The sequence below is a fragment of the Macrobrachium nipponense genome, chromosome 4, assembly GCF_015104395.2.
Source record: "Macrobrachium nipponense isolate FS-2020 chromosome 4, ASM1510439v2, whole genome shotgun sequence".
Lineage (NCBI taxonomy): Eukaryota > Metazoa > Arthropoda > Malacostraca > Decapoda > Palaemonidae > Macrobrachium > Macrobrachium nipponense.
Genome location: NC_061100.1, coordinates 113,945,473 through 113,960,233, shown reverse-complemented (window position 1 = coordinate 113,960,233; position 14,761 = coordinate 113,945,473). Strand labels below are relative to the sequence as shown.

Here is a 14,761-nt window from a genome sequence, read left to right as displayed (position 1 = left end):
TCGACCACCGTCCAAAAGTGGGACGGGGACCGAAATTCAGACAAGCATTTTGACGCTATCCAATCAGCCAACAGAGGCGCTATAAATTCATTTCGATTCCTGACCCTTACAAATCTCGGATCTCGGGCTTTTGTTAATTAGAATCGAATTATAAACGTCTACCATGTTAGCCAATTCGAACCGTTTGATCCAGCGTAGCCTTTTGTTATTTAATAATTATCACATCGAACCAGGATCCCCATTTTATATTCAATTTCAAGCTACAAATGTCCTTTAATATCTAAATTCACTTTACCTCCCCCCAAATGATATATTTTCAATATGTACCGAAGGGGAATTTTTTAGCTCATAATAATCGCATGATCGTATATCTGATGCTGGGATAAATCAGCCAATAGAGACGCTATAAGTTCATATCGATTCGACCTTACAAACCACCCTCGATCCGGTGCTTTTGTAATTTAAAATCGATATGAAACCCCACAAAGTCTACCGCCCCATGTTAGCCAATTCAAGCGTTTGACAGCATGTAGCCTTTTGTTATGAATAATTATCACATCGAACCGTGATCCATTTATATATCAATTCAAGCTACAAATGTCCTTTAATATCTAAATTCACTTTACCTCCCAAATGATATATTTTCATATATGTACCGAAGGGGAATTTTTTAGCTGATAATAATTTCGTCCCCCCATGGGATCGAACCACCGTCCAAGTGGACGGGGACGAAATCAGGACAGTCAGTGACGCTATCCAATCAGCCAACAGAGACGCTATAAGTTCATATCGATTCTGACCTTACAAATCACCCTCGATCTTGGTGCTTTTGTAATTAGAATCGATATGAAACCCCGTCTACCATGTTAGCCAATTCGAGCATTTGACAGCACGTAGCCTTTTGTTATGAATAATTATCACATCGAACCGTGATCCATTTATATATCAATTCAAGCTACAAATGTCCTTTAATATCTAAATTCACTTTACCTCCCAAATGATATATTTTCATATATGTACCGAAGGGGAATTTTTTAGCTGATAATAATTTCGTCCCCCCATGGGATCGAACCACCGTCCAAGTGGACGGGGACGAAATCAGGACAGTCAGTGACGCTATCCAATCAGCCAACAGAGACGCTACGCTATAAGTTCATATCGATTCTGACCTTACAAATCACCCTCGATCTCGGTGCTTTTGTAATTAGAATCGATATGAAACCCCATCTACCATGTTAGCCAATTCGAGCGTTTGACAGCACATAGCCTTTTGTTATGACAAAAGGCTACGTGCTGTCAAACGCTCGAATTGGCTAACATGGTAGACAGGGTTTCATATTGATGCTAATTACAAAAGCACCGAGATCGAGGGTGATTTGTAAGGTCAGAATCGATATGAACTTATAGCGTCTCTGTTGGCTGATTGGATAGCGTCACTGACTGTCTGATTTCGTCCCCGTCCATTGGACGGTTGGTTCGATCCCATGGGGGGACGAAAATTATTATCAAACTAAAAAAAAATTTCCCCTTCGTACATTATAATGAAAAATAATATTCATTTGGGAGGTTAAAGTGAATTTAGCAATTGGGGACGGAAATGATTATTCAACTAAAAAAAATTCCCTTCGTACAATATTAATGGAAAATTTATTTATTCATTGGGGGGATGGAAAGTGAATTTAGCGAAATTATTATCAACTTTAAAAAATTCCCCTTCGGTAACGTTTATATGAAAAATAATATTTCATTTGGGAGGTTTTTAAAGGGGGGGTGGAATTTAGATATTACAGGACATTTGAAGCTTGAATTGATATAAATAAATGGAATCCACGGTTCGATGTGATAATTATTCATAACAAAAGGCTATGTGCTGTCAAACGCTCGAATTGGCTAACATGGTAGACGGGGTTTCATATCGATTCTAATTACAAAAGCACCGAGATCGAGGGTGATTTGTAAGGTCAGAATCGATATGAACTTATAGCGTAGCGTCTCTGTTGACTGATTGGATAGCGTCACTGACTGTCCTGATTTCGTCCCCGTCCACTTGGACGGTGGTTCGATCCCATGGGGGGACGAAATTATTATCAACTAAAAAATTCCCCTTCGGTACATATATGAAAATATATCATTTGGGAGGTAAAGTGAATTTAGATATTAAAGGACATTTGTAGCTTGAATTGATATATAAATGGATCATGGTTCGATGTGATAATTATTCATAACAAAAGGCTACGTGCTGTCAAACGCTCGAATTGGCTAACATGGTAGACGGGGTTTCATATCGATTCTAATTACAAAAGCACCGAGATCGAGGGTGATTTGTAAGGTCAGAATCGATATGAACTTATAGCGTCTCTGTTGGCTGATTGGATAGCGTCACTGACTGTCCTGATTTCGTCCCCATCCACTTGGACGGTGGTTCGATCCCATGGGGGACGAAATTATATTCAACAAAAAAATTCCCCTTCGGTACATATATGAAAATATATCATTTGGGAGGTAAAGTGAATTTAGATATTAAAGGACATTTGTAGCTTGAATTGATATATATATATATATATATATATATATATATATATATATATATATATATATATATAGATATATATATATACACACACACACACACACACATATATATATATATATATATATATATATATATATATATATATATATATCTATATATATATATCGTTTTTCATCTTCAGCCTCTCTAGACATGGTGTATTTCTTTAAAAAAGCCTTATACATTTTTTGGTATTTTGCTGATTAAAATAGCATTATTTCGATATTATTAATCTGTCAAGTTTCTTCTGACAAGTTCCGGCCTAAACCTTCTCTTCCTTCTATTACTAGTTTTTCAATGGGAAATCTAAGAGACGGGCAAACCAGCACATAACATTCCTTTTCAGCACCCCACTCTCTATTGAAAATTCACTCGTCAAGACCCCAACAACATTAACTTTGCTTTAATTCGTTTATTGGATAATTTCACATATTCCCTGCTCTGGCAAGAACTTCCATAATACTAGTCTATGCAGACTGTCAAGAGCCGCCACGTAATCACCAATCAATCCGTGGTCAGTGTACAAAGGAAAGGGTATGACCCACGCAAGGGTCAGAGGAGATCTAGTTTTGAGTTGCGGGGAACAACAGTATTATTTATTTTAAAAGCAAAGCTTTTTCGATCATTTTGCTGTGTACCGTGTTTTGTATATGGCTTGTATTGAGTGATGACTGGTATTGCTGGATTATGAAATGTATATTTTGGGTGGGGGGGAGGAGGTTGTTTCTTTTTAACCATGTCTTTGGTGCTCAGCCTTTTCTTATTTATTTATTTATCTTTTTTTTTTTGAAACTCAAAAATTGTACGGAATCATCAATACCGAGACTACTATGGACTCTAAGAACATAAACATGATATAATTTGCTAACAGCTTTGAAACAAGAAACCATCCTCTACACCCCAAGTTGAGAACCATTGCTGTGGAGTCTACAGGATACAGGAACAATATAAATTTTTGCAATGCGTATGGTAAATATAGCTAGGCTCACCAAGAAGCGCGTATGGTAAAGAAAGGTAGGTTCACCTAGGCGGGGAATAGTCATCTGTCTTAAGAAATGAAAATATGGAGAATTAGGGGGAACCTGAAAACAAGACACACAAGGTCTAGAAAATTTGATTCAAGGCTTCGAGTAACTCTCAGCAAAATGCATTTAATTTCTTTCGGTCCAAATAAGCTGCACTGCAAATGTTCTATTATATATTGCTAGAGAATTAAAAAGGAAACTCGTCGAATACTAAATCAAACTATTTAAGAGAAGATTAAACTGGTAAAAATGTTTCTTCGGCACTATCGAGTTTTCTGCGTGCATAATGTGAGAAACTCTCAGCCACGGCCCGGTGGTGGCCTGTTTATTTTACACTTATAGCGTTGTCAGACGTACGATCATGGGTAACTAACCTTAAATAAAATTAAACTGCAGGGGCTAGAGGGCACACAAAGCCATCTTAATAGCTTTCTTTAACAGAAAACTAAAAACACGGCAGATTGAACTAAATATCTGCACTAAGGAGGAGTACACAAGAATAAAAAACCCAACATAAAGAAAACAAATAGTGGTTGAAATAAAAGGCCTGAACACCGTGCGAGACAAATCCCCCCAAGACTACAAAATTAGCCAGAGTAAGGGATTAAAGAAGAATTGGAAATATGAAAGTAAAAGCAGATTACAAAAAAAGATTCAGTGACCATGAAGACATTTTCCAGATAATCCGACATCTTTTTTTAATAATAAACGGAAATGACATTAAATAATGACCCAAAAAGTAAATTGCTCCAGAATATTCCCTGAAGCACAGCGATGATCTCAAAACCAAGAATATAAATGACGGGCTGACAGGTGGCCATAATATTCTATATAGATACCCCGACTGAATAAGTAAATCCGTTGCTTCCTCCTTTTCCCTGAGACTCCGAAATGAATGAGGTTGTCCGCATAGGACGGCTCCCTCTGAGGAGGGGGAAAAAAAGAGAAAAAAAGGTCTCAATCTTCATTGAGTATTCTCCATGCTATGCTCGCAATCATTTTCAAAATCTGGAATGCGGAAATGACCTTTTGTCACTAATTGGAAGAGAGATATCTGTGCATAAAATCCTTTGCAGAACGTCTGTATTTTCGCCTCTATTTGACGTTCTGTTTTTGTCTGTCTGTATTTGCTCTCCTCGAGATTTTAAGCAGGGCCATGTCAGGGGTGAGTTTGTGATGGTGAGCGAAAATGATAGAACTTGAATAGCATTGAAGGACCTTGAATTGTAAGGCATCGTTGTCTTGTTTATTGGCTCTCTCTCTCTCTCTCTCTCTCTCTCTCTCTTCTCTCTCTCTCCCCGTGGCATCAAGCTTATCCTCCATCCTCCCTTCTCCCGTGTCCCTACGACTCGAACCTAACGACCGGCGTGATGATATTGAATAACCATTAGTTTCGTTGGACATCGCAGTCAGTTCTGGTTAGTCGCTCGAAGACCTCCCTAAATATTTTCCCGTCACTCTTTCTCGCTCTCGCTCCGTTTCGGCACTTCTGTCTCTTTCCATTTACTATTACAGGCCAAATCTCACTTCGCAGTCTCTCTCACGACTGAATCTCATAGATTGTTACTGTTAAAATTTCTTTCCTAAAACCACATAAACTGCTGAAAGGAATAGCCAACAGAAGGACACAGGGGAAAAATAATGTGAAGCAAGAGAAGACAAAATTCATAAGAACAGCGGACATAATTGTATACGAGGAGTTAATGATAAAATTGACTTGATCCCAAAGCTGAAATTAGTATATCCTTTGTCATCAACCGAAAAGAAAAAAAAAGAATTGTTTGTCGGTAGTGGTTTAAAATAGTGGAGCTGGAAAGTTTGTCCTACTTGGGAGACTAACCAGAATGTTCAAGTGTATTATGTGAAAATATATATTTCTTCTAACATGCTCAAAATAAATGTACACATAAACAAACAAGCATCATAAGTGCTGAAAATTTTTTTGCATGACTATATTTTCTCCTAGATAAAAACACTCTAGTATCATCTTTTAAATTGAGCGTTGCTTTAATCATTTACGTCTCTTTACCTTATAACGTGAAACCTAAAGCAGTAAAACCTTTATAAATTAAAAAAGGAAATACGAACACATTTTCCTTTAACACTTGACCTTTGACCTTTGAGAATCATGATTCGATTCAAGGTCAGCTTTGATTTCGCCTCATTGACATCATATGCTTCTACTTAGTGGTTGCATCAAAAGTGACTTTTACCCTTTTGTCTTCAATTTTATTGTGACATTTCTCTCTCACGAGCCAATGCAGTTGTAAAAATATTTTCGACCTCTTTCATTGTATTTTTTGTCCTAATAAATTAAAGTCGATCTTCGAAAAGAATAAGAATAATTATTCTTTCTAGACAAGAACCTCACCCCTGTCCCAACGCTAATTTCAACCTTTTCCAATTTGCATGCATGGGGAATGAAAAAGAAAAGTATTGGGGAGAAAATATAAAAGATAATCATCGCATGTTATGAGAATGACACCTGGATTTCCCATCAAAGAGAAACATATCGATTAACGAAGAACCGATGGAATGGGATGTCAAAGGGTTCCTACCCACGCAGCCTTCATATTGGAAATGTGAGAATAAGAGAGAGAGAGATGAGAGGAGAGAGACGAGGCTTAAAAAAAAGACAACTAGTTGCTTGGCAATTTAACGATTACCAGAGAGAGAAAACCAGGCAACGCACTGCCTCCTGTTCAATCTGCACTTCGCTTCCTCAGACCTCGTTCCATTCACCAGCATCCCCGACTATGCCCCGAAAACGTGTGAGGGGGGGGCGGGGGGGGGGCGGTGTTGTGTTGCGAGAGAGAGAGAGAGAGATGTAAAACTCGGCGATAAGACGTTTTGAAATCAGAACAAGATTATGATGGAACGATGGCGTCGAATATCACTCATCTCTTGGACTTGATATTTAGTATGGGATGTTATGTTTTGACCAGGTTGATACAAAAACCATTTTTTCATTAGTAAGAAAACACATTAAGAAATAAGATATTGTTCTTATGACATTTCATTTTCCATTATCTTCTGTAGCTGCTTCCAATGAGCACCGTATTCTTTGGAAATTAGCATTTCTTGTCAATGGCCTTCTTAGGCTGGTACCATGTTAGTAAGGATTCATCTTTTGAATAATTATAAAATTAATCAAATTATCTTTAAATGGCTAACTGTAAGGGAATTGGTATTTGAAACATTATAAATCCTATATCTCAAAACATTATTATGAAGGAATGAACTTAGACGTAACAATAAAAGGAGGCTCTAAGGAAAAAAATTAAGTTCCTCGTTTTTCTTTAACTAAAATAATTGACAGAGCGACGAATTCAACTCGCAACACGTCACATCTCCAACCAACTGGGCTTCATCATTTTGGATTAATAGGATCCAAATCAAGTTTCAGCGGGAAGTCATTCCGTCTCGTAACCTTCTAAGTTCTGTGGATTCTACAACATAATTCACGACAAATCTGTAGCTAAATTTCAGTTAATCTCCAAACTCTTGTGAATTCTTAAGATTCATTTCATACAGTTTTGGTTCATTTTATTATTTGATGACAATTTATTCATGTATGTCTTCACTACTTAAGTCGCTGAAGTTTTAAATCTTGCATGAAAATTTTATCAATGTTCTCTGGTTTCCCTAACACAAATGTGTGTTTATACATTATTCTATATATATTCTATATATGTATTAACTTATATTACTTCCACAATTTTGTACATTAATACGATTACTAACAGGACCTCATTGAAACTGGATGGTTCTAGCGGAGATATTTATAAAATAATTTTTTTAATAAATATCTCCGATACATACCATCCACTTTCTATATATGTATATATATATATATATATATATATATATATATATATATATATATATATATGTATGTATGTATATTACATTTACATATTACACACTCACATATATAGTATATATGTAACGATAAAAATGTTCCCAGTATATCTACAATAGTTAAATGTATTTTCTTACCTGAAATTCTGAAAAATTATGTTATCCCGAAATTCTCTTTAAAGACTGCTGATTTACTTCCTAATATTATAAAAGAAATTCTAAGATGATATCCATATAGACACGTTAATTTCCAAAACTAGATTCTTACGTACATCAAGACTACCAATTGACAAACAATAATGGTATCTTATTTTTATTTTCCATATTGCGTTAGTTCTAATACATTCCCAAAACATTCAATTTCTGTTCCTTTTATTAGACCAATACGCGTTATCATAATTTTCCTAAAATAAGCCTACTTCAAAGGAATTTCGATTCACATAAAAAAAAGGATTCTCTCTAATCAACCACCAAATAAGTTACACGAGTTACCAACTTAGTCCACTAAAATGTACAAATTTCACACAGGTTTTTTGGAATCTTAATTTGACCTTTAAAAATTCTAATTTTTTACAAAAAATAACTACCGGTCTTCTTCCCATTTACTGCGACTTTTGTGGCTGTTAAAAATACATATAATGCTCCTAATATAGATCTTTATTCTTTAAAACCCGTATCAAAAAGATAAATTTTGGTATTTCAGGTGTAACCGATTAAAAGTTGCAAAGGTCTTGTAAAATAAATCTACAAAATTTTACAGGCTATCTCAACTAAACTTTAATACACTTTTTTTTATTGGATTAACTAATCAACTGAGAAATGTATAATATTCATACACCAAGTTGAGTTTTTACATGACCTACCATCTTCCCTCACTGAGGCTCCCTCTACCATTTACTTGGCGAGTCATTTATCAGTAGTCTAATTAATGAACTAAAGGAATATATTTCCCGATAAGGAAACCTGTATATCCATCATCGTTGGTTAAATATGGTGTATGTGTCATGTACTAAATATTCAATTTAATTTGGTTCTTACAAAATACATATATTGTTCTATCTCCCGATTCAAGAAGGGTTGTAAGATTTTCCAAATGACAGTGATTTACAGATTCAGAAATTTTGTCTATTAAAACGTCAATTTTTATAGACAAAATTTAATCATCCCAGAAAGGTGTTGGGTTTTCTTTAACTGAAACCATAAGCTAATACAAAAAAAGTTTCTTGAATGCCTTGTTTTATCACAACTACTACCCAACCAATAGAAAAGAATAATAAATTAACAAGAAAAACAATTCGTTCACTCTGCCAAAATTTCTCTCGGGTTTCCGAACTAATGAAATAAAATCTTCATTTACTAAAGAAAGCCCCGATCCCTTCGCCTGGGGAATCTTTAAAACGGCCCCACTAAAAATGGGAATTCAATTGCTCAATTATTGAAATATTTTGTAAAGTTTACTCATCACAGCGCTATTAGTTTATATTAGCGATTAAATAACGATGCATACGATGATAACGAATGCTGATAATGATATTGCGTAAACCGCTGAAAACCCTGTCACATCGTCACATTTGCGGCCATTATTTGGAACCTAGCTTTAGAATTTGAGCAAAGAAGACAATATTGGTGGTAAAACTGAAGGGGGACATTTCGTCATCTCTCAACCACAGATCGACAGTCTCATTTACGCGGAAAGTAAAGAAGGCTAAAGCAATCTAATACACACCAAAGCATAAACATGGGAATATGAACTTGAAATTGTATTGTACTCAATGGACGAAAAATCTTCTAGAAAACTCAACAGCAAATAACGCACTCAGACCATGTCTGAGAAAAACCAGCAACTGGCTTTCAAATTTAATGCTTGAAATCAAGAGCATATGCATAAAACGCATTTTAAGTGAATTACGCTGTTAAATACATAAAATGACCATCCTTGAAGGAAGAAAAATGGCTCTTCTTAGAAACAACAAACGCACCATTTAGTGCCCCTCTTGGTTGTACATAGGTCATAAAGATACCGAAAACATGAGGTTTCTGACATAAGCTCAACGAAAAGTATCATTTGAAGTGAAAAGCGAAAAAGAAGAGCAGCAATGAACAACCCGCCTCTAGAAGCACCGAGAGATGACCGTCCGAAGATTTCTAGCAGCTTGCAATTTGGGGCCAAAATGATTTCGCCTGACCTAGAAAATAAAAGACCGACCGGATCTCTCGGGTGATTTCGGACATTAAAGCTGCTCGGACATTAATATCCGGCAGGCGAAGACTCCATTATTACATTTCATGCCAAAATTCTAACGCAGATCAAAGACAGCCAATACGAAGGTCTGTTTCAAATGCAGGCCGATACGTCGCTGTTAACCCCCGTATAAAATATTTCAGATAATAAAAGCCGGGTGAATTCCGCAAATCTCCGGAGGGGCACAAATTCCGAGGACATAATTATGATTTACAAAAACAGCTCACTTTCCCGCAGAGCTGATGGGAAGCCTTCCTGTGTGAAAAGACCGAAAGGAAATGAAACTCGTAGTCTCACTTCGCGTTAATGAAATGATTTACGCCACAACTCGTTTCCACTGAGCGTTTATTATTAATATTTTTTTATAAAGAAAAAATATGATGATCGACGATGAAACAATGTGAGGGAAAATGAGAAAATGAGAGCCGACACGCATGTATGAAAATCTCTCTCTGCAAAGAGAGAGAGAGAGAGAGAGAGAGAGAGAGAGAGAGAGAGAGAGAGAGAGAGAGAGAGCGGAGTAAAAAACCTGGCTGGGAACTATTGCTGAAAAGTCAGAGTTCAAAAAGGCGGCAAATTCTTAACTTTGGAAATAAATTCGCCGCAATTAGCTGATATTAACCAACTTCGCACCACCGCCACAGATACTTCAGAGAAGTGCGCTTAGCGCCGGACACGGATAAATTGAATAAGGATGAGATAATGGGAAAAATGGGCCATAAATGCTGAGAATTTAATAGGGATAAAGAAGAGAAAACTAGCAATACTGTCAGCTATACAATATGTAAAAACTATCGGAAATACAAAAATGAATGCAGAGGGTAGGGGTAACTTAAAGGGACAGCTGAAAATAAATGCTAAGCTTAGCCTAGGGATAGTAGTAAAAGGAAACAGACAATGAATGATGAGGGTACAACGGAAATAAACTAAGGAAAAATGGGTAATGAATGCACATAATAGAAAACGGAAAAAGGATAATAAAGGCTACGCTTGGAATAAGGATCGATTAGTAATGCACAAAGAGTAAAGATAAATAAAGAGAAAATGAACAGCGAATTCTGAGTGTAGAATAGGGCTAGCTAAAACAATAGAAAAAATTGTATAATGAATGAAGAGCCTGGAAAAAGGATAAACATTAAAAAACAGACAATATATCTTGAGCATGGAGCAAGTACAATTATCTAAGAAATAAACAGACGGTGAACTGTGAGCGCAAAGTAAAACACTGACTGGTGAGAGTAAGACAGAAATGATCTAAATGGAGGTTGAGCAATGAATGCTGAGCGTCAAAGAAGAATAAACTGAGAAAAAAAACGATGAGTACAACATAAGGATAAAACAAAAGTGAACAGAGATACAGAATGTAGGGCGACGAATACGGATAATAATAAATGGAAAATATACAATGACAACAAAGTGCTGAACTCGAAATAATCATAAAAAATGAACAATGAGTGATGACCGTCGAATAACGATAAACTAGAAAGAAAAAATGACGATGAATTAAAAACCAAATACGGACAAACTAGAGGAAAAAGGAACAATGAATGCAGAACATATAGCATGAGGACAGACCACTGACCATTTCAAGCCCTGCGATGCATAGGTTTTCTTAAATATCTTTTTAAATATCAACTGTATCTTCCTGAAAATTTGGCACATGTTTTACACCTTCCGCTAATATATGGCAATATAATTAAGTACCCTGAATTAATACTTAAGGCACTTTACTTAAAAAATTTTCAATTTCCTCAGTATTAGTTGTAAATATACGAACACCTGTCGTTGGCTTAGCCAAAGAGTTAGGAAAGAAGCCCCGCCCACTCCTCTCTTTCTTACTCTGTCTGATACTTATGAATGGAATAGTGTACTACCATATGTTTTTTTTACGTTTTAAAATGTACACGAACTACCATTTATTACTGATTACTTTTCATAAAGCCATTTGAATGTTTTTATTTATCATGTACCTTTCTTATCTATTTCCATGAGAATGGTGTGGTAGTGGCAACTTTAGATTATTATTGAAGATATAAATATGGAAGGAAAAAAACAGATCATAGTTTATTTAAAAGTAAGATCACTATATACATTATTTTATTATATAGATCCAATAAAGTATGTACAATATATACAGAAATTTTACAGATTTTGAAGAAAATTTTTGCAGTAACCATGAAAACAGCATAGACATACTAAATAAAAAACTGGTGGATAAATATATCAAAACTTATTAATTACAGGACTATATATACACACGTATAAGGATATTTCAGCTCACTCCCCATCACTGTCTAAAAACAGATCGTCCTCGTCATCACTGGCGACGTTGACAACGATTGGATCTATGCAATCCCGGACGTTGTCAGTAAGCCAGTATTCGTTCTCGAAAGCTTGACTTCGTTGGACAGCTCCTTCCCACACCTGTTTAGTGACAGCAAGCCTTGCTCCCTCCAATCTGGCCTTTAGATCTGCCCTGGTGAAATGCCGTAACGATGAACGTACACATAGCTTCATATGCGCCCATACCTGCTCGATGGTATTGAGTTCAGGATGGGCGGGTGGAAGCCGGACGACAATATAAACACACCCTAACAGCTTGTAACTACTGCCCCTCTGGATTTCAGCGGGTATATTTTCCAGTATATATATACTCTAAATAAACCAAGAGGTCATAATAATCTCCCAAAATAATGAAACACAAATAAACTTTATTGCATAAACTAATTTGGATACATAAAACAATAATCCATAAAGTAATTCAAAGTGTAAAACACTATACGTCATTATCGTAGTACGGTACACTTTCATTCATATTTTGTTAACGGGAAGAGAAAGAAGGTGTCCGAAAGTCTGTCAAATGCAGAGAAAATTGGAAATGTTCAAGAGTAAAGTGCAATTATTAATCATTTTAGATACTTAGTTATATTGCCATACATTAGCGGAAGGTCTAAAACATGTTGGGCCAAAATTTCAAGAAGATACAGTTGATATTTAAAAAGATATTTAAGAAAACCTATGCACCGCAGGCCTTGAAATGGTCAGTAGTATATAAAGACAATGAATACTGAGCGTAGAATGAAGATAAGTGACAGGGAAAATGGAACTTCAAACATGAAGTCATGACACAATTCAGTTAGAAAAAATATTAAATCGTTAAATTGATTAATAGCCAATAGACGAAGTTAAGTATATCTTAGTTTTACCAGACCACTGAGCTGATTAACAGCTCTCCTACGTAGCTAGGAACCACGTGCTAGGAACCAATTGGTGACCTAGCAACGGGACCTACAGCTTATTGTAGAATCCGAACCACATCATATCAAGAAATTAATTTCTATCACCAGAAATAAATTCCTCAGATTCCGCGTTGGCAGAGCCGAGAATCGAACTTCGGACCACCAGATTGGTAGGCGAGCGCGAAAACTAGTCGTCCAACGAGGAACTGCCAATAGACGAAGCTAACCATATATTTGACAACAGCAATAATTATTTCTAATTTTGTGAAATTGAAAATTCTGTCCAGGAAGACACATATTATATGTGGTTATTTTGAGAGAATATTCAGTGGCAAGAGACGTACAGAGCCAGCCTAGGGACAAAGCAAACAAAAGCACAATAACAACAACAAAACCGAAGCTTATTCAGGGACCACACGAAACACAAGTTTGGAAACAGGCCTGAAGCACGAGTTCACTCTTTCAATAATTCTTTTTTGTTTTCGATAGACAAAGCAGTATCTTACAATCCAATCCAAACCTTACTCTATACGCCAATAGCTTGGTCAAGAAATCATCAGAAAAATACGTAACAAAATACATCTTGCCTCATCGTCGTGGTTTCACATCTGAAACAAAATGTACAGTTTTTCTGGCGAGGTAACAAATTTCATCTTGTTTAGGTATGAGCTCAATGCAAGGCCGCTGCAATTTACCGCAGCAAACTACAGCATAAAATCATCAACGAGGCTTTGAAATCGTTCCAGCAACACATTGATTGGACAATATAAACAACAAACAAAGAAGGGGGAGAAAAATTCCGGTCTTGTAATATTCGCAGACGCTGTTTTGCTACAACAATTCGTGTACCGTCATCTCTAAAATATAAAGGAAAAAACGCTTTTAAAAAAAACATTGGACGTCCCATAACACATGCATGTTCTTTCCCATTAGTCTCTCTCTCTCTCTCTCTCTCTCTCTCTCTCTCTCTCTCTCTCTCTCTCTCTCTCTCTCCACGTCTTCTGACGAGACCTGAATTCATGATGAAGAGTTGATGAATATTTAACTTCTTACATCATTTTCCTCACCTAGGGAGGAATCTTCTAAAATTGCTGTAGATGGAGAGAATGTAATATTTTTACTTTGCACGAAAAGAGAGTTAGAAAGCACGATTCCACATTGTATTTTAATATATTACATACACACACATGGCAACATACAAACAAACAAATATATATATATATATGTATATTATATATATATATTATATATATATATATATATATATATATATATACCCACACACTCACATACACATATACGTATATACATACACCACTTGAGTAACTGACAACTTGTCGCCATCAAAATATACTCACTCATTATTGTTCATGATGTTACTAACGTATGTATATAAAGAGAAAAAGAACAGTTCCAAGAACTTTTCTATTTGTATTTAATATAACGACTGACTCTGTATTCTGTTTTCCCAACAGTTACAAGGACGTACCCTGGGGTACGTAGCGATGGGCATTTCTTCAACGGGTACTATGAAAAACGCAGATCTTCTCATCGGTTTCGTCGATTATAAAGGAACACCGCATGCAGTGGTATGTACTGAAAGAGTTTTCACTTCTCCTTCTTCTTCTTCTTCTTCTATTACATCTTCAAGGATGTGAATCTTCAAATCTTTATATGCACTATAATTGCCCGTAACATTTTATAGGTATCTGTTACTGACACTGCATGCAATGCATTTACAGTGTTCCATCCATGATGCTACACAGGATGAGCGCAGGAAGCGATATCTATCATCAAAGTTTAATATTTTAAATTGATATTA

The 14,761-nt window shown here is 36.0% G+C and overlaps 1 protein-coding gene across 1 annotated transcript in view; it reads left to right on the top strand.

Moving 5' to 3' along the window:
- The window catches only part of LOC135211709 (DBH-like monooxygenase protein 1), a 729,747-nt gene that overhangs the window by 165,932 nt on the left and 549,054 nt on the right, over nt 1-14,761 (top strand). Inside the window, exon 3 of the mRNA XM_064244956.1 lies at nt 14,415-14,528. Coding sequence (XP_064101026.1) covers nt 14,415-14,528 — 114 coding nt within the window. The remainder of the gene's footprint in view (nt 1-14,414; nt 14,529-14,761) is intronic.